General features: G+C 49.0%; 8 protein-coding genes and 1 non-coding gene across 9 annotated transcripts in view; 4 read left to right on the top strand and 5 right to left on the bottom strand.

Moving 5' to 3' along the window:
• Positions 1-689: 689 nt before the first annotated feature.
• On the bottom strand, positions 690-2,786 carry UREG_00255 (uncharacterized protein; the record flags this gene model as incomplete). The annotated part of the gene is made up of 3 exons (XM_002540696.1): positions 690-1,661; positions 2,031-2,059; positions 2,654-2,786. The coding sequence occupies 3 exons, from the start codon at positions 2,784-2,786 to the stop codon at positions 690-692; spliced, it is 1,134 nt and encodes a 377-aa protein (XP_002540742.1).
• A 906-nt stretch (positions 2,787-3,692) lies between these two features.
• UREG_00254 (uncharacterized protein) lies at positions 3,693-5,408 on the top strand (the record flags this gene model as incomplete). The annotated part of the gene is made up of 3 exons (XM_002540695.1): positions 3,693-3,902; positions 3,973-4,418; positions 4,475-5,408. 3 exons carry the CDS (start codon positions 3,693-3,695, stop codon positions 5,406-5,408), a joined length of 1,590 nt encoding a protein of 529 aa, XP_002540741.1.
• Positions 5,409-7,037: 1,629 nt separating this feature from the next.
• UREG_07993 lies at positions 7,038-7,109 on the bottom strand. The gene has a single exon. It is a non-coding gene; the product is annotated as a tRNA-His (tRNA).
• A 1,731-nt stretch (positions 7,110-8,840) lies between these two features.
• UREG_00253 (uncharacterized protein) lies at positions 8,841-9,541 on the bottom strand (the record flags this gene model as incomplete). Its single annotated transcript, XM_002540694.1, has 2 exons — positions 8,841-9,016; positions 9,169-9,541. The coding sequence occupies 2 exons, from the start codon at positions 9,539-9,541 to the stop codon at positions 8,841-8,843; spliced, it is 549 nt and encodes a 182-aa protein (XP_002540740.1).
• Positions 9,542-11,610: 2,069 nt separating this feature from the next.
• UREG_00252 (uncharacterized protein) lies at positions 11,611-12,764 on the top strand (the record flags this gene model as incomplete). Its single annotated transcript, XM_002540693.1, has 2 exons — positions 11,611-11,943; positions 12,030-12,764. 2 exons carry the CDS (start codon positions 11,611-11,613, stop codon positions 12,762-12,764), a joined length of 1,068 nt encoding a protein of 355 aa, XP_002540739.1.
• Positions 12,765-13,090: 326 nt separating this feature from the next.
• On the bottom strand, positions 13,091-13,574 carry UREG_00251 (uncharacterized protein; the record flags this gene model as incomplete). The annotated part of the gene is made up of 2 exons (XM_002540692.1): positions 13,091-13,354; positions 13,449-13,574. 2 exons carry the CDS (start codon positions 13,572-13,574, stop codon positions 13,091-13,093), a joined length of 390 nt encoding a protein of 129 aa, XP_002540738.1.
• Positions 13,575-14,724: 1,150 nt separating this feature from the next.
• On the bottom strand, positions 14,725-15,023 carry UREG_00250 (uncharacterized protein; the record flags this gene model as incomplete). The annotated part of the gene is made up of 2 exons (XM_002540691.1): positions 14,725-14,796; positions 14,943-15,023. 2 exons carry the CDS (start codon positions 15,021-15,023, stop codon positions 14,725-14,727), a joined length of 153 nt encoding a protein of 50 aa, XP_002540737.1.
• A 965-nt stretch (positions 15,024-15,988) lies between these two features.
• UREG_00249 (uncharacterized protein) lies at positions 15,989-17,060 on the top strand (the record flags this gene model as incomplete). Its single annotated transcript, XM_002540690.1, has 2 exons — positions 15,989-16,328; positions 16,393-17,060. The coding sequence occupies 2 exons, from the start codon at positions 15,989-15,991 to the stop codon at positions 17,058-17,060; spliced, it is 1,008 nt and encodes a 335-aa protein (XP_002540736.1).
• A 622-nt stretch (positions 17,061-17,682) lies between these two features.
• UREG_00248 (uncharacterized protein) overlaps positions 17,683-18,585 on the top strand; it is a gene marked incomplete at both ends in the record, with an annotated part of 1,483 nt that continues 580 nt past the window's right edge. Inside the window, 3 exons of the mRNA XM_002540689.1 lie at positions 17,683-17,809; positions 17,994-18,003; positions 18,093-18,248. Of these exons, the coding sequence (XP_002540735.1) occupies positions 17,683-17,809; positions 17,994-18,003; positions 18,093-18,248 (293 nt within the window). The remainder of the gene's footprint in view (positions 17,810-17,993; positions 18,004-18,092; positions 18,249-18,585) is intronic.

Here is an 18,585-nt window from a genome sequence, read left to right as displayed (position 1 = left end):
ACGCAGAAACAAACAGTGTCGTTGAGCAAGACACAAGTGATAGTAGCTGTTTGTATCAAGAAGCGCATCTTTGAGGCCTGGATGGTGAGGCTGGGCACTGCTCCAAGCCACAGACGCCACGTGAGCGGGCCCTGTTCCGAGTCATACGATTGTCGCTTGCCGAGTTATCTCCGAACACAGCACTGACGTCATTGCATGTGAGACTGCCCGATTACGTAACGATTGGACGCTGTTTATTCCGCTCTCTCGGGGATGACTCGGCATCCAGGGGACAGAGACAGCAAGATCTATCTTTGTCAAGGCCTTTCGTTTCACCATGTGATGGGGAGCCTGCATTGTTGTTGGTAATGGGCAATTCGCAATTGGCCTGAATAGCCTGCCATGCCCCAGGAGATGAACGAGTTACAGTCTGCGGAATGCACAATAAAAAAGGCCAGGCAATGGCGGGTATTTTGGTTTGGTGCTGCGCGGATGTTTCGCCAAATTAGCCGGCCGTTGGGACCTGGAAGCTTTGGGCAAAACTCGAGACTCTCGAGTGAGCTCGGAATCGATGTTGACGCAAGGGAATAGAGACACCGAGATGATAACAGACAGCCCTGTATCAGTGTAACTATCTATTATGTAAAGCGCGGCTAATGGATTATACAGTTCTTTCCCTGCTGTTTACGTGCACGCGCGGAACCAAAGGGCTATAATTCCGCCTCGATATTTGCAACTCCAGCCATCACATTCCTCACATTCTCCTTCTCTGCCTCGCTCGGTGGCTGATATGGTCTGCGCGGCAACAGCTTCAGCTCTGCGCCTTCGATGCCCGCTGCCTTTGCGGAAAAGATCGCAGCCGCATATTTCGTGGTCGCAATCCCCGATTTACACGGCGACTCCGCCAATGCTGCCTTGCGATGCAATTCCAACGCCGCGTCAACATTCCCTGATTTGTACAGCTGATATATCTTGGAGATCGTCTTTGGAAACACATTCGCAAACGCAGCGATGCATCCCGCTGAGCCCACGCTAAGACCCCCAATCAAAAAGTCGGACTGTCCGCCAAAAACTGAAAAGTCCTCCGGGAGCAGCGTCGCCGCGAGACGCGTGATTTTGCCCACGCTGGCACAAGTGAGCTTGACACCCACAATGTTCGGATTCTTTTTCGCGATGGTCGTGATCAGATCCGAATCCATATCCACCCCGTTACACACACCCGGGAAATTATAAATGACCACGGGAAGCGGGGATTGGCACGCAACATAGTCGAAGAACGACTTGATCACCGACGGGGTGGTCGCCTTCCCAAAGTACGCTGGCGGCAGGACAAGCACGTAGTTTGCCCCAGCGGCGACCGCGTCGTTGATGTGCTCGAGCACCTGTCGGGTGGAATGGGCGCCAACACCGGCCATGATGGGGTACTCTGGGCCCACGGCTTTGCGCGCGGTACCAATGAGCTGCGCGCGCTCTTCACGCGTCAAAAGGAAGGCTTCCGCATTGGTCCCCAGGATGACCAGGCCAGTCAAGCCGGAGCGGGAAAGGTAGGCGTAGTACTTTTTCTGCGCTGCCAGATCGAGAGTATCTGATTTGGGGTCGAAAAAGGTCACCGCGGGGCACCAGACGCCGGGTGGAGGGACGCGGGGCGGCATGGTCGATTGGTTTTGGATATATTTAGATAGCTAGTCAACTAGTTACCCTTGTAAAAGCCGTTGAGGATGCGAGGTGAATTGCTCCAGGATTCAGGAAAAACCACGGCACGAAGTAGCAAGGACGCAAGTCGTCCAAGGCAGGCATCATCACAGCGAAGCCCCGAGAACTGGGTTGATTGCTCTCGGGAAGCCACTGATATCCTCGGGTGCGGGGTGCCGTGGTCCTGTGGAGGCCCCGATACGGAGTTGTCGCCGATCCTCTTGTTTCGGCTTCAAGCTCGCTCCCGAAGGAATTATGGCATGATAACGTGTTTATCAACCGCAAGAGATAAAAATAGCCGTGTTCAATCTTCACCCTTTGCAAGTTCTTCAGAACCCTAAAAAGCTTCATGCACCTACCCTTGAACCCGCCACTAATATTGATTTAACTATTAACTAGTTACACATCACGGCTACTGAAAGTTACAATCATGCCATTCAGAGTCTGCAACCTTTTGCGGGGTGAGACTGCAACACAATCGAGGGTTACCATGCCTGAGTGCATTCAACGATAACCCAGCTCTCGTGTTGCATAGTTGCGTGATGCTCAAGCCGGTGAAGCAGCACTGGGATGCCGCAACCATTGATCCTCAAAGATAAACCGTCCTAGCTGCGAGAGCATGACTTGACTCAGCCAATTACGGCCAACCCTGGAAGCAATACTCCGTACAGTAAATCTTCTGTCTGGAATGATATCAGGTGTCTCGCACTCCTAGTGCTTTAATGGGCTTTCAGCATCTCCTTTCCCTTGCCCAACGACAACAGCCACTTCATGCTACAGTAGCCACTGGCATTGTACTGCACCATACACCATGCTTCCAACATTGAGAAATAAATAGCTTGGCGCAGGGAGATGCACAGGTTCTCCTTTCCGCTTTTGCGCTTGCGATTGGCTTGGCTAGTAGCCCAGAACCAGAGAGGAAATGGCATTGCCATCCCGGGCTCGAACGGTAACACATATCACAGAGGAGGGAATTACGCACCTGGTATCTGGGGCAAGGACCATTCGAATCCGGAAACACAAGTTTCCCAGAGGCTTTGCCAGTGGGAATAGCCAGGTTGCAAACAAGGCACTCCAACAGTCGGAATGTGGAATTCCTGTTGGGCCATTGACATTTGAGATGTTTTGCTGAAAAATTGGCCCATGGATCATATTTATGGCCAGCTTCCGGCAGATGAGAAACTTCAACCCGCGCTTCCGCTGCCGCCTGGCTACCCCCTATTCGTTTGCGAACCAAAATGAAGTCATTTGTGGGCCTGCTTGGAGTTCTTCAGGCTCAGATTGATAAAGCCGGAACCCCTCGAGTGACACGAACGAAAGCGAATCCCAGATGGGGTATCTTTGAAGTGTAGTCGTACGAGCGCTGGGCGTTGAAATTATAGTTGAAGCTGAGCGGTTGCTTGCGCGGATGTTAAGGTTACACGGTGCGAATGCTTGTGTTGGTTAAAGGTGCGCCCGAATATCATGGAGAGTCTGGGTGTGCTCGCGGCAGGTTGAACTAGAGTAATGTACGGAGTAAGTATGCTAGGAAACGAGATTAAAGATTGAGCAAAACTCAATAGGTATGTTTTCGGAAGGGAGGTTTATAACAAACATTGCAAATAGTAGGTGAGGGCTCTGGTGGCCATCCGTGCAGAATTTTAATCCGGACTTTGTTCTCCTGTTCCTGTTCAACGTAGTTAAAAAAAGCAAATTATTGCAGATTATTTCATCTTCAATGACAGAGATACCATTCCAGGACCAAGCTATAACTTGATCTCTGTGCTACAAACAAATGGGTCAACCTGCGTCTTTCAAAAGCCGAGGTGTGCAGCGTGAAACAATCGACGGCAACTCCAATATGGAGACACACAAAGAAACATTATCTGTTCAATAAAGTCAGACGGATATGCATCCAATGCCGATCTGGCCCGCCGGTTCGGTTCTGTGAAAGATGTTTATAAACACCTCACATTTATACGTTCACCGTCTCCTCCGTGTGCTTCTGTGAGTAGAGAAAGCAACAGGAGTCGGACATAAAAATGGAAAGTTTGACGGCCCACAATCGCCCTATTGGGCCTGATTATTTGACCGGGAATCAGCGGGTGGAAGTCACCGAGGAGGATGTAAGTTCGACGAATCCGACCGATCATATGAGCAGCTGTGCTGACGGGTGGGATGAGAATAATCGCATTCGTAGGAAGACGGATAAAGCTATTCTTTCTATCTTGGTCTGGGTGTATTTCCTGCAGGTACGTAAAACTGAAACAATCAAATTCTTTTTTTTTTTTTTTTTGAAAACCTCATTAAGCCAACCTTTAGATCCTCGATAAATCGATTCTTGGCTATGGCGCGATTTTTGGCCTGAAAGAAGACGCCAAGCTCAAAGGAAACCAGTACTCATTGGTAGGGTCAATCGCAGCCATCGCACAGCTAGCATGGCAGCCGGTTTCAATGGTCCTAATCGTAAAGGTGCCGCACCGCGTCCTCATGCCATCTCTTGTGCTCGGATGGGGTATCGCGCAAACAGCAATGGCAGGCTGTCGTAGCTACCCTAGCCTTTTGGCAACACGTTTCTTCCTGGGTCTCTTCGAAGCGGGTTGCCTTCCACTTTTTAGCATCATAACTAGCCAGTGGTATCGGCGTGCTGAGCAACCGATTCGCGTGGCAGCCTGGTATGGGACGAACGGGTTAGCCACAATCATTGCAGCTGCGCTTTCGTACGGGCTCGGTCATATTCCATCTTCCATCTTAAGGCCATGGCAAATGTGAGGAGTCACCAGTCCTAATCTGCGCATCCAAACTAATGATCGACTGCATTTAGAATCTTTTTGGTTGTCGGTCTGGTAACGATTGTTTCCGCGCCCTTCGTCTATTGGAAACTCGACAACGACATTCCGTCTGCGCGGTTCTTAACAGAACATGAACGCCTACAGGCAGTTGAGAGACTCCGACTCAATCAAACGGGAATCGGCTCACGCGAGTTCAAGTGGAGTCATGTTTTCGAGACCTTATTGGAGCCAAAAACCTATCTCTGGGTTATCATGAGTATGCTTCTCAACATCGGTGCTTCAGTAACAAACATTTTTGGCCCTCTGATCCTCAAAGGGTTTGGGTTTGATAATTATGTTACCTCACTGCTTAATATACCCTTTGGGGCAGTGCAAGTGGTGATAATTCTTTTGGCTTCGTATGCCGCGCAGAAAGCGCGACTAAAATTTGCCGTACTTGTTGCGTTGATTCTTCCCGTCATCGCTGGAATCGCCATGTTGTATAAACTGGAGCGCACGAGTTCACAGGCGGCTCTCTTGGTGGCATACTATCTCCTCGCATTTTTATTTGGCGGAAACCCGCTTATTGTTGCCTGGATAGTCGGGAATACGGGCGGTACAACCAAAAGATCCATGAACATGGCCCTGTACAACGCCGGTTCATCAGCGGGTAACATCATCGGGCCACTGCTGTTCAATCAAAAGGATAGCCCTCAATATAAGAACGGCCTTCGAGCAGTGTTAGCCGTGTTCATCGTCCTTGCCGTTGTGGTCCTGGTGCAAGTAGTACACTTAAACTTCCTGAATCAGTTGCATCGACGATCGCGCGTGGCAGCGGGAAAGCAGGCGTTCATGAAAGACCATTCCATGAGTGAGAGGTATCTGGATGAAGGCACAGATGGGGACCGTCAAACAAGTGGCAGTCATGCAAATGCCTTTTCAGATTCGACGGACCGAAAGAACAACGAATTTGTATACATTTATTAGAGTCTTCCTTTCGCGGCGCTGGAATTTCTCGTCATTGATAACAAGGGTTTATGCCGTTTGGCTTGGGTGATCCAAAATTAGTTCTCCGTAACGGCAATGGCTCTATTTTCAAATATCACCTAGGTGACTTTGTTAGTTTAAATATGGGACTCCGAAATAGCATTCAAAATCCGCAGCTTCGTCTTGGCCGCTAGCGGCAAGGTTTCGGCATTTCTTGTTGAGACCTCATCACCTTTGGGGATCAACCAGCCATTCGCAATGGGCGATCAAATGGCCGCTGCTAGCTGGGCTAGAATGCATGGCCTTTCAGTAACCATCCCAATTCTGGTTCAATTATGCAGGATCGCTAAGTCGGCCACTACGTTTATAGCACGGGATCGATTCGTTTCGGGTTTCTTGGATGGCTGGCGCATGAACACATGGAACTTCGAGAGTATGGAACTTCCCGCGAGCTCCCGCAATAGGCCCCACTTTGCTGGCGCTTTGACAATTGAATCATGCTGCGAGGGCGGCTTGCTGCATGATTCTGTGGGCTTTTGACTTGGTGCTGCGAACTCGTGAAAAAGAGGGGAAGGGCGAGTACGGCGGAAACAGCAGTGGCAAGAATCAAGCTCCAGTGAATGAGAAATCAGCATAAACGGGCTGGAGCATTAGTGGACACTCTTGGTGATCAGTGCAACTTGAGAGCATGGAGAGCATACTTCGTACCAGCGCAAGAATACGCCGTTAACCCTGACTTCGATAGCCTGCATGCTCATCGTCCGCTCACGGACAAACTTGGAAGTTCGATTGCTGTCCTAGAGTCGATCTTGATGCAGCAGCAGGGTCAGATCGGGGGTGAGAATTGAAAGGTAGGTGGGTGTCTCGCTGTCCGCTCCTATCCGCGAAGGTTTGCTGCCAGCACCTCGCGATGCTTTGACGTTGCTGGAAAGGAAGCATGAGGTCCGAGTGGTGAAGCGTTTGTTCATGCGGGCCTCCTCCGGTCACACAAACAGAGTTCTCATCGCTCTTCCATTCATTTAACCAGCTCCACTCCAAGCTGGTGGTTGCTGGCGCCTCGCTTGTGGCGCTGCGAGAGTTTCAGACGGAGAGGAAGTTTGGTCTCTTGGCAGACTGCGGGGTTGCCCCTTGGTCAGGCAGGAGGCCATCGCATCTGATCATCATCATCATCATCATCATCGTCGTGCAGCCGACAGCTGAGCTCCCCGTTGAGACGACAGAAACCGCCTTTGCGTATGGCGTATGGACTTGTTGCTATTGTTAATATGGACTCATAGACGACACACCCCGTTTCGGCAGGATTCCAACACACTGGCACCCTAACTGGGAAAGGGAAAAAGACTGTTTGAGTCCGATTAACCCTTGATCCTTGCGATTATCGGGCTCTCTGGTCGCGAGAACGGGTTCAACGGGCTACCGGCCAGCCCAGGGATTGAGGGTGCGAGGAATCACTCAAGGGCGACGGTGACATTCGGGGTTGTTTCGAATGTCGATCAACCCAGCGAGGATCCTTGAGTGAGGGAGATATCGATCCAAAGCACGAATAAGATGCCGCAAACCACAATCTCTGCGCATCATCGACGAGCAACAAAAAAATCGAATCAAAAAACGAGGATTTCGAAACTTGTGTGGGATCACCGCGAATCGAACGCGGGTTATGACGGCCACAACGTCATGTCCTAACCACTAGACCATGACCCCTTGGACTGGTTTTTTCCGAATCCGGAAAAGCTCAGAAGCACGTGAGCAGCCACACCTTAACTAAGTTTTTCCGTCCCGAAACTCATTCTCGGTCCCTGAAGCGCATAGGACGCCTGAAGGCTGAAGAATATATACGGGGAAACGGCCAAAGCCATGACTAGCATCGCGATAACCGCATTGTATCATCGGCTGCTCTACCGCTTGCCTTTCAAAACTCCTATTATCACTGGCAACTTCTTGATAGCGTGACTTGCAAGCCATACAGATCAGTCACCTTCATCATCATCGTCATCATCGGTTCAACGCTGCACCATGGTTCTCAACGGGCAAGTATTACCTACCATAGCGTAGTCGAGACCACAGCAAGGGAGCTGCATTCAAGCAACCAGGAGTGATATCGCGTTGCTGCATCTCCCTGATAAGTCAATGACCAAGAACCGACTTGCTTGGTGCGGAATTCACTAGCATCATGACGTCAGAGACTCAGGAGTTTTTATAATTTTGGTTCTCAATCATATTAATTTGCTCATCTCTGCAAGAATATGTCAGCAATAGCCAGCTCAAGAGCAGCTTGAAAAGGAGAGCCGCAGAGGACGAGCTGTGTGGTTATGCCTTCAATAAGATGTTGTTAATACAGGGGTAACCGACTTGTTGGGTAGGACAATACTGGCGACTGGGGGAAATCCGACCTCTACGACCTCAACTCATAACTCGACAACTCAGATTCCCCGAATCCCCCGTAGTAATTTGGCAGTGAGGTTCTTCGGCAACTTTTTTCTGTGGCACCGTTTGCAATTGTCCCTCCATCAATTTCGAGGATAGCATGGCTCCAGGGTGGACCACAATTGAAGCCCTGATCCGCGTGAAGCGCTGGAAAATGAGAAAATTAGACTTGGGGTCGACACAGAGTTTGGTGTGGCCTCAGACTACCAGCGTCGGGGCTGCTTGGTTCCATGGATCCCATGGTCTCACCGATGACGCTATCGCGGTGAGAACGGGCTAAGGGAAAATCAAGTGGTACCACCCTGGCCAGTGTGAAGTTTGTGAGTTGAACACAGCGGACGGTAAAACAATCTCGCATGTTTTGGGGGGACAGAACGTTCGGCCCACGAGATGTACGACTATCTGTCAAGCATCATCATGGCTCAGATTGGCGGTTTCGCGTGGTCGATCGATCGGAGGAACTAGACGACGCACACCACCAGCTCGGTCCCTTGAAGAAAGTTGACACCAAACTTACCAACCGGAGCCAACGAGGCTTGGGGCGCGAGAGTTTCGACGCTTTGACAGAGTTTTGACGAAGCTCGGATCTCCCACAAACGAGAGAGACTAACGAGTTGGCCAAGGGGGTGAGGTGTCAGTTCAGCATGGACTGCTTGCCTTAGCTTCATCTGCAGCACACCCGATTCTGAAATCCTGCAGGCTCACAAGCCAGGCCTCGCGAGGACAGGATCCTTCGCATCGATGCAGCAAGCTGGAAAGGATGTAGAAATGCAGAAGTGCAAGAAAGGACTTGATCCTCTTTGAATTTTGAATTTCGAGGTGGGAAGCTTTCTCCGCCGTGTGGGGACACGCCCTCCAATCCACGGGCCCCGCGGTCGGCGTTCGTTTCGCGAGTCCCGGAGTAAACTTCGCCCCTAACACTGAGTTACAACTTACCCCCCACAGCGCCCGCTCCCCGTCCCCGTGTCCCATGCTTCTTCCCCTCCCCCAAAGGCCCCAAGCGTCCTTTTAGTCCATCGTATCGATTTCCCCAGAGCCACGGCGCCTGCAGACTAGACGAGTGATGTTTGCTATTAATAAAACCCCGTCATCCCCCTTCCCAGACACAAGTGCTTCTTCTTCTTCTCCATCATCCTTCAATGACAGCTGCCTAGCTAAACATCTCTTCACTTGTATCATCTGCCCTTTTTGAGCCACCCCGTTAGCAAGTCACCTGCGTCCTGCGCCCGTTGAGTCACAAGCATCCATCTCCTCTCAGTATTTAGGCTGCAACCGCAATTGATACAGCTCGACTATTCATCCACTTCCAAACGGTGCAACGCCCTGCCATCCTCACGTCCTGTCCACCTCCTGAGTTCCTGCTCCCCGAGACAGCCTCGTCGTTGGAGGCAGCATGTTCGCTGACCGCCCGACAACTCTGCATGCGTCGCAGCCACCTCACTCAACCATGTCTCCCTCCATACGCGCCAGCTCTCCTGCCCCTTCCCGCCCGCGTCCTCGCCATTCCTCCAAAACAGCTCCTGCTTTCCACCTTGCAAATCTCCCTCGATTCCACCCCGCCGTCTACCAGTCTTCAAATCCAAATGCCATCCCTCCGCAGCCGCCTTCGCCCATTCAATCTCGCTCCACGCAGCAGTACCGTCCTTCCTCCAATTCTCGTGATGCTCTGCGGCAATACCGTGAACTCGTCGCTGGCATGACCCTAACATCTCGAGGCCCGACCTCTGCCCCCTCGTCGAAGCCCTCAAAACCCCGGTTGGATCCACTGGGAAGTCCCGGCCCTGTCACTCCACTCGCCTTGGAGGAGCAGAAAGAGAGCTATTTTACGGCAAACACGCGGCACTCATCGGAAAGCAGACCTACGGGTGACCATCTCCCGTCAAAAGAAATGCTGGAAAGGCTCCTCCAGCGAGAACATGATCGGCTTGCTTCTAAAGGCGGGTCGCGAAAAGACAAGAAGGGATGGTGACAATGACGGGCCCCTGCAATTTTAAGCTTATCACCTTGCATTTTCGATAACCTCACCTCTTTCACGAAAGATATCCCCGCTGCTATTTCTATGCATTCTCGGCCCCGAAGTTCGATTACTATCACCGAAATTTTACGGTAACAAACATTTTATACGGCACACTCTCAATATTGTGACTTTCCGCTTGATGAATACCCTACCTTTCGTCGAATTTCTCATCCTATTCTTGCCTATCAGTCTGGATACAACGACTATCCTACGAGGTCTTACGAAACAACTGATTGATAAAAGTTGAAAAAAAAAAGCCAAATAAAGCACATTAGACTGGGGTTGTATTAAAACTTCTTGGGTTCCATGGACACCGGCAGCATGGTAAATGAGTTTGAGAATTACAGCTAAAGAGTTTAATTCCGCATCTTAGACCATCGGTCCCAGTCCGCCAGCGGGTTTTGTTTGCTTGTTGTTTCTGTCCTTGTCGGAGAAAAGGACCTCAAACCTATGGGTTGTCGTTCGGTTATCTGATTCATATGGCTGGTAGCATTGTACGCGTTTGTTTTTACTTGATTATCGTATATACCCTACACAGCCGAGTCTTTTTTTTCTAAAGAACGAGTTCCTCTTAATGAGATATGATTTATCGACCAGGAAAGGGATAGCCCCTTTTTACTGGACTTCGCTCGAATGCATGTATGTAATACATACCTACCCAGGATGCAGAAGACAGATATTGTTCTAAGCCATCCAAGCTTAAAACCGATACACCTCTCTAGTCTTGGCTTGGGCTGCCGAGCAACATGTGTCTTCAAAGTTCGCATCGGAGCGACTCCAGATTTGGTGAGACGCAGGATGCAGCGTTTGAGCCCGTCGGATAGCTGCATGCAAAATTTCTGAGTTTCCAGAAAAACTAGGCTGATGCACACTGCCAGAAGCAGTCAGAACAAGAGTCCACATCCATCACTTCTCGATTTTTTGAAGCAATAATTGAACAATTAACTGTTTTGTTGTAGATGGGGTGGTTCGTTCACAGGTTCTCCAAGAAAAACGTTTTGCGGATTTATGATTCCCCGGTCCATCTAGTTAACTACTAAAAACCTTATGCAAGCTGGATTTCTCCTTTCAGCTTCTTTACACTTCGCGGTGTCTGCTTAGATGGTGTCTTTTCTACACACTGAATTCACAGCGCAAAGCTGTATTTTTCCTAGATCGACCATCTTGATTCTGATCTAAGGCCTCTGTCCCTTAGTGTGAGCCATGTGGGCCTTTCACAACAGATTCCAGTGCACTGGAAAATGCATGCTGTTTCCATTCCTTCATGGCATATACTGCTTATTCTTCCAAATGTTGAATCTGTTCCTGGAGTAGAGCCTCCAGACAGCTCGCACGTTGAATGACTAGTTCCCATTGGTTGCTGGATACTCAATACCCTTTTGGTTAGTTATCACTTGCTGGGAATAAAAAACGCTCCAAGCATGGTGGTTTCTACTAGTATCTCATTTCTCGGCGTAAAATAACATTCACTTTGCAAGCTTTGACCTGTTCAAAACTATCTTTCAACGTGTTTATTTTGAAATGTCTCTTGCGTGTCGGCTTGCTTAGAGTCGAGGAGAAAGTGGTGGGAAAAAGACATTGCACCTCGAGCCTCCTTTCTGGCTATAACGGCTCTCTTGAAGCTCCGCGTGATTTTGAACAGCTTGATCTTCAGGGTACAAGGTAGTGGAGTGGGAAGGTGTGGTTTGTTTTGACCAACGTGCTGTATGATTTTCACTAACAGAAGCATTCTGATATGACTAGTGCATCAGCAGCTTTTCCATGGCGCGAGGATTAGCTTACCGCTGGGATAATCCCTCTATCGGAAAATTGAACCTTTATCCTAATGAATGGCATGGCGATGACCCTTTGTTTCAAGCTCCTTCGGAAATGACGGGGCAATTCAAGTCTGCTGGAACTCTTTCGCGAATTCCTCTTGAAATCATTCAGAAAATATGCCTCTTGCTCGATCTCGATACTCTGAAGAACTTTTGTCTTGCCAGCTCAGCATTGGAGGCCAAGGCCCTTTCCGTTCTCGAGTACTCCAGGCTCCTGGAGCACGCGCCGGATACCTTGGAGCTCATGGACATTACGGAAGTCGCAAAATATTACACAGTCAAGCAACTTCATGATGAACTTTGCCAGCCGTGGTGTCGGATCTGTGGCAATTTTGGCGCTTTTCTCTTTCTTCTTAATTTGAGCCGCTGCTGCCACGATTGCCACTTCAAGAGCCCAAAGTTATGTCTCGCTCCCATACGAAAACAGTTGTCGCCAATTACATGCTTGATGACGATGTGTCCTCCCAACTCCGTGTCATCAACAGTATCCCGGGCTGGTATGGGACTATGCGAGCTAGCGGGCTATGGATCCGTCGGGATAGCCTAGTTAGCACTTATGATGCTGAACAGCTTGCTCTCCAGGAATACGGAACGCTGCAGAACGTTGAGGCGGCATTCCGTGAACACACCGCGCAAGTCTCCGCTGAAAAACTCGCTCAGGATATGTGGCTCACGGGAAATTTCGCGACCCTTCCCCGCGCTCCGCAAATGGTGTATAGCCGTTTCTTGACTTGCGATAGCTTTCCCATTAAACGCCGCTTCTTAGCTACAACTGCGTTCCCGTACTATGACCCAGAAACCCACAGGATTGAGTCGGGTTTGTACTGTCGCGACTGTACTATTGTCTTTGAGCAGATCATGAAGAATCCGGAAGTCCCTACAGTTACCGATGAGATGATTCAGGCGCTTGATCGGCAATACCATACCGCGTTCTTGGAGGAAGAAATGCCGCACCATTTCGCTCTGTGCTCCGCTATCAAGTCCCCAACCCAACAACTCAACGGCCCAGCTTTACGCAAGTGGCCCTTTGAGAGAAGCGGCGAACAAGTCATCGTCGAATGGGAGGAAATCGACGGTGAAGGTGCAGAGACTCGGTAAGGGCGGCTATGGGTCTGGTGATTCCTGACAACCGATTTGGACGTTAAGAAGGGCTCGGAAAGGTTTTGCAAGTAGGCTGGATTCAACGCTTCTGCTTTTCACTTGGGTGTATTATTAGCTACTCTGTGTCCTGTATCCAATGCTCTTCAATTGTTGGTTTACGGAGTACCCCTTGTGCTCTGAACTCCTTTATTTAATGGGATTATGTAAGCAAATATTTCCAATCACTGATCAGTGGTTTTTAAGTTCATTCAATTGACAACCTCAACTTCTGTTCTATCGGCAACAAAAGCACAAGACTTGAAGAACAAAGGAGCGACTTTTACTCAAGCATCATCACTCGATTTCCATTCATACCCTTCAATCGTGAACACGCCACAATTCGGGTCCTCCTTCTTTCCACCAACTTGATCCACCTTGCCAGTGTTGCACACCTCCATAATCTCATGGTAAATGTCTTCGCACGGTTTGAACTCATAGAACTTGCAATAGATAGTTGCGGTAATCTTGACACGGCGGTCGAGATATTGTAAGACGTGGAAGCCGGGGTCCTGCAATTTGATGTCGTTGCAGGCCGTTTGGATGGCGACCTGGGAAAAACGGGGATGTTAGGCTGAGAAAGGGGCCTTTTCTTAAAAAAGTGATGGGCTTGAGTGGCCGGGGGAGTGGGAGATGGGAACCTACGTGAGCTTCATCGCGAGTGAAGGGCAGGCTCTTCTTGTTACAGGTAACGGAACTGATCTGGCTATCGGCGATAACGGAAGTGGTGGCTGCGAAGACCGCGAGGAGGGCAGCTTTGGAGAATTGCATTTTGGATGTGTGTTGGTGAGGACTCGAGAAGCGTTGTTCTTGATTCTGGTTCGATCTGAGGCTGTGGATTGTGCTGATACGGTCGAGGGGGGTTCTGGCTTGCTGCTATATATATATGCCTTGGTGAGTGAGCACGAATTCTCCCCTGTTGATGGCATTGCTGCGAGCATGACAAATTGTCAAGTTACTCGAGACGCTGTGCTGGGAGGATGGCAGAATGTCGCGGCCAGCAGGGCGTGACAAATTCGTTTCTCATGCTCGCTGCCAGTTGTCGATTCGCGCTCATGCAAATATCCTTCGGGCGTAACTATATGTACGCCTTCTTCTGCCTTCGCTCCCTGAGTTTTTGACGTTCATAGCGATGTGATCGCGACTTTCTTTGTCTATGTTTGTGCGTAGCCCTGCCTGCTTCTATCTGCTGTGAAACCTATGCGCCCTCGACATTGTTGGCAATCGACTCACTCTATAATGCGGTGCATACATTATAGATCTGTTGCCATCATTCCATTCATTGTCTGCTATTCATGGAATGCTTTCTGAGATACCAAGTACTGCAGTGTTCCGCGGGGTAGAAGAATCAAAGCAGCGGATTCTGAAAAAGGTTCCCAGGGGAATGATGTTGATGTTGCATGAGCGTCGCATGGTATCCTTTCCAGCTTTCGCGTAGGATATATGCTGAGGACGCACAAGAACCGCTCCATTCCTAGAGCCAGTGGAAAAAAAAGAAAAAATAATAAAATAAACGCTTCTCCCATGAGATGGCGATAATAAGGCAAAGAGATAAAAAAAGGTTCCCATCAGTGGTGCAGCTGCCACTGATGGTACGTCCTTTGCGGATTCGAACCCGGTGTGCCAGTCCACCCTCCAGTTGGGGCGCTCTCTGAGGCTGCTGAGACGACTAGGCCAGGGCGGGTTCGGATGCTGGAAAGAGGCACTTTTCGGCATTATGTACCCCTTATCGGTTACTAGGGCAATATCACGGGACTCGCCTTGGTGATGTGCTCTCCCGTGACCGGGACCTTCTTTTATCAGGACATATCTAGCTTAAATACAGTGGCTCGCGGGCTACTGTGCCAGAAATGCCATTTTTCACATGCTTTATTTCTTTACCTCCTTGGACATCACCTCATGAGGGTCCTATCAAGTGATTCTAGATGTGATAGACATGGCCGTCATAAAGGAGATCTCCTACGCAAGCTGGTATTGGCGCCTTCTTCATTATCTAAATGAAAAAGGCTGTCATCAGGCAAACAAAGTCATGAGTGCCTCCGAAGAGAAGACTTCGTGAAGACTTCAGGTTTCTCAGGCTCAACGCATAGTCCCTCCAAGTAAGCACCTTATCATGATACAAGCTGAAGGAAAACTAACCTGGGATTCATAGGGCCTGAATTGATGGTTGCTATCTTCAAAATGTTGACTCGACGTAGGATTCGCAAGTTTGAGATACATTCTGGAATGTATTTCTCAAAGCATATAGCAAATTTATTCGTCTCATACACTGCCTGATATGGAGCCATCGGCACCAGCATCCAGGTTTGCGCTGCATTTATAAAGGCTCATGGAGTGAAACATGAGTAACGGTACATCTGATAGCCATGCTTCATGTTAGAGCCCTAACTGTATGCACATTCATGTTGTGTGTAGTCCTCCCCCTACATAACTGCACCTACAGGAGCTTCCACTCCAAGGTATCTTTAGCTCTATACGCACTGTACTCTATTGATTATAATTTCTCTTTCGTAGAAATGCAAAGTAAACCAGATATCAGATAGTGATAACGACCTCTCTGAAAGCAGTTTTGTCTGCTTTCATCAAAGCCTAGCTCCTCTAATGGCGCCTTTATATCTTTGAGCAATCAAGCCAGAAGCTTCTGTAGTCTTAGAACAGGAAAATGTGAGATACAATGCGCAAGGCATATCTACCTGGGCACATGGCATGGATGAAGCATATCTTCTAGACGTATCTCCACCACTTACTATGGTAGACGCCTGGTCTAGAAGAGAGCGATATATATGTAAATCCTTTATTCATGTCTCCTCACTTCACTAGTATTGGGCCAAAACCAAAGAACTATGCCCAAAGGGTGGGACCTAGATGTTACTAGAGTACCTTCCCTAGGTTGCTTCCCAGTTCTTAGAAGTAGTAATAGAAATATCATGGTATCAACATTTTGCCAATATAGCAGCAATCAGCGTATCTGTTCATGCTGCATTCAAATAGCACGGAACAGTCTGGCATCTTGCATCGCTTAGTCGTTGATTAGTCGTCAAATCCTAACATCGTTGGTTGTCGGGCAATATTTAAGGAAGTGAGAAGCAGAATGTCATCTAGGCAACCTGTTCTCTACACCGTTCCCCAAATTGTTTTTGATTGACATAATTTCACAAGGTCCATTTGGCTATCCATCTAGCATGATGACGCGCAGTTTCCAAGATGACTTGGAGGAGCTCCTAAAGTCCCAGAAGTATTGTGATTTCAAAATCACTTGCAACGGGGAAGAGTTCAACGTCCACAAAGCGATCATTTGTGCCCGGTCCCCAGTCATCGCCGCAGCAGTAGATCGGGGATTTAAAGTACGTACTCTGCGGTCTGGAAAGATTTCGTTTCTCTGGCTTAGACAGGAGAAGGAATCTGGAACCGGTGTCATCAGAGCGGATAGTTTCAGCCCAAAGACCGTCAGAAGCATGATCGTATTCATGTATACACAGAAGTATGACGGCATTGAGTTGGGTCGAGACGCCGATGCGGAGCAAGGTACGCCATGCCCTGGGTGTGAGAGATCAATCGCAAACTTCCAGCTAACAGGTAACTGACATAGTACTGTCAAAGCTTGAGCTTCTTCAGATCGACGACGCGTCTGGGGAAAAAGCACCTGTCGACTCGCAAGGGCTTGCTAAGCCAACACCTAACACGTTTGAGCCTCTGATGGATCACATCCATGTCAACTCAATCGCTGATTATTTCGACCTTCCGGGACTGCGAGACCTTGCAAATCAAAAAATCAAAAACATCCTTTTCACCCATTGGCCGGTGGAAAATTTCATCAACCTGGTAAATGAGGCCTTCACCGTCACTGGAGACCAAAAGCTTCACCAGATAATCTCCAACAGCATCGCGGACCATATTGAGGAGCTCATCAAACGAGATGATTTTGCCGACCTGAACATGGAAAAGGGAGTCAGTACCATGATTATACAAAACGTTGTGGGAAGATTCGTACGGATAAAGGATACGCTTGAGCAATCGGTGAGCGAGCTCCGGCATCCGAACTGGATGTTGACGATGGAAATCGAGAGACAAAAGACCGCCATAGAAGGCATGCAGAACGCGATAGCAGCGCTTAATGAAAACACCATTTGCCGCAACACGAGCTGTGATGGCATTTTCGATGGCTACGTGGAGGCGTATGGTCCGCAGCGTGACTTATACCGACTTCGCTGCGGCAAGTGTCGATGTAGACACCCGCATAATCCTTCTGGAGCATAAAAGTCACGGTCGGAACTGCTGGACTGAAGTGATATTTATGAAAGTGGATGTATAGATAAATATCCTCGGACCCCGGGTCAACTTGGGCGTAGCCCATGGATATCGTTTCTGTTACCAATCATTTTTCAAAACGGGAAAAGAAGTCGCTGGCAATGTAATAACACTGTGTATGTAGTGACTGGAGGTACTCCGTAGAGGTCTCAACAAGGCATACTGGATTGCTTCCTGATACTACGGACTCCGTACTTGATCATCAGATGTACGGAGTAGTTAAGGGGTTTTACAGTTTGCTGACAAAGATTACACTAAGTTTTCCCGGTTAGCCTGACTAGGGTGCCGGCATCGGCCGTCAGCTGGTTAATAAGGTTTCGGCATCGGAATGCATCCTCGTCTTTGTCACGCAATTGACGATTGTCGATGCTGGACGCATCAACCGCATTGGAATTGAGAAGGAGGAAGACGGAAAGAGGGCGAAGAGATCGAATAAAAGGCCACAACTCGACGACTGTTTCCTCACAGCTTACAGATGCGGCTACATTCGAGCGTCTCTTAAACCCCCTAGCGGCGCATTAAATGGTTTGGACTTTTACAAGGCAAGGAGCCGATAGATATATGGGGGAAGATGGACGACATTAGCATACCCTCCGGTGCCAAAAACGAACTCGAGCCCAAGGTCGCGCCGACTGTTAAGCGAAAAGACTATAGAGGCTTTGTAGCTGGGGTATTTTCAGGGATTGCAAAGCTGAGTGGTGAGTACCGAGTAATATATACGATCTTGTGAATCCTGTGTTTGCCATTGATCATTGCTTGGACCCCTGCAACAAATGCGCTGGAACGTGTGTTGAGCTCCAGAGTGATATAAATACTATAAACATTATCAGATTCGCTAACGGTTTTAATGTCTGCTCCTTTCCTTTCTTTGACCATTTACAGTTGGCCATCCGTATGTTCTACATGTCCAGCTCCAGGGAATATCATATATCCTCATTGGCTAGGACAAAACTAACTAAACCGCCGGGATCCCTATAAAAGATTTGATACCATCAAGGTCCGATTGCAAACAACGAAGAGCGCCCGTTTCAGCGGTCCGGTAGATTGCCTCCTACAAACTATTCGTAAAGAGGGAGTAACAGCTTTGTACAAGGGCGCAACGCCTCCGCTGATGGGATGGATGGTCATGGATTCCGTGTAGGTGCCTCATCCTGCAAACTAGACTTGTAGAGCAACGAAATAACCCATACCTTCCCGCATCAGAATGCTTGGTTCATTGACCCTTTACCGACGGTTATTGCTCGAACATGTTTTTTCTAATCCAAGTATACGGAATTTTGCCCTGTTTGCGAACAAGGACCTTCCGGAAAGGCTTCCCACTGTTGGACATGGGATTGCGGGAATCATGGCTGGCTCAACAGTCAGCTTTATAGCAGCTCCGGTTGAACATGTCAAGGCTCGATTGCAGATTCAATACGCGGCAAACAAGAAGCAGCGATTATACAGCGGCCCGATCGACTGTACAAGGAAAATC

This window comes from Uncinocarpus reesii, genomic scaffold (genome assembly GCF_000003515.1).
Source record: "Uncinocarpus reesii 1704 scaffold_1 genomic scaffold, whole genome shotgun sequence".
Classification (NCBI taxonomy): domain Eukaryota; kingdom Fungi; phylum Ascomycota; class Eurotiomycetes; order Onygenales; family Onygenaceae; genus Uncinocarpus; species Uncinocarpus reesii.
Note: the sequence above shows the minus strand (reverse complement) of the source record. Positions and strands in the feature narration are given on the sequence as shown.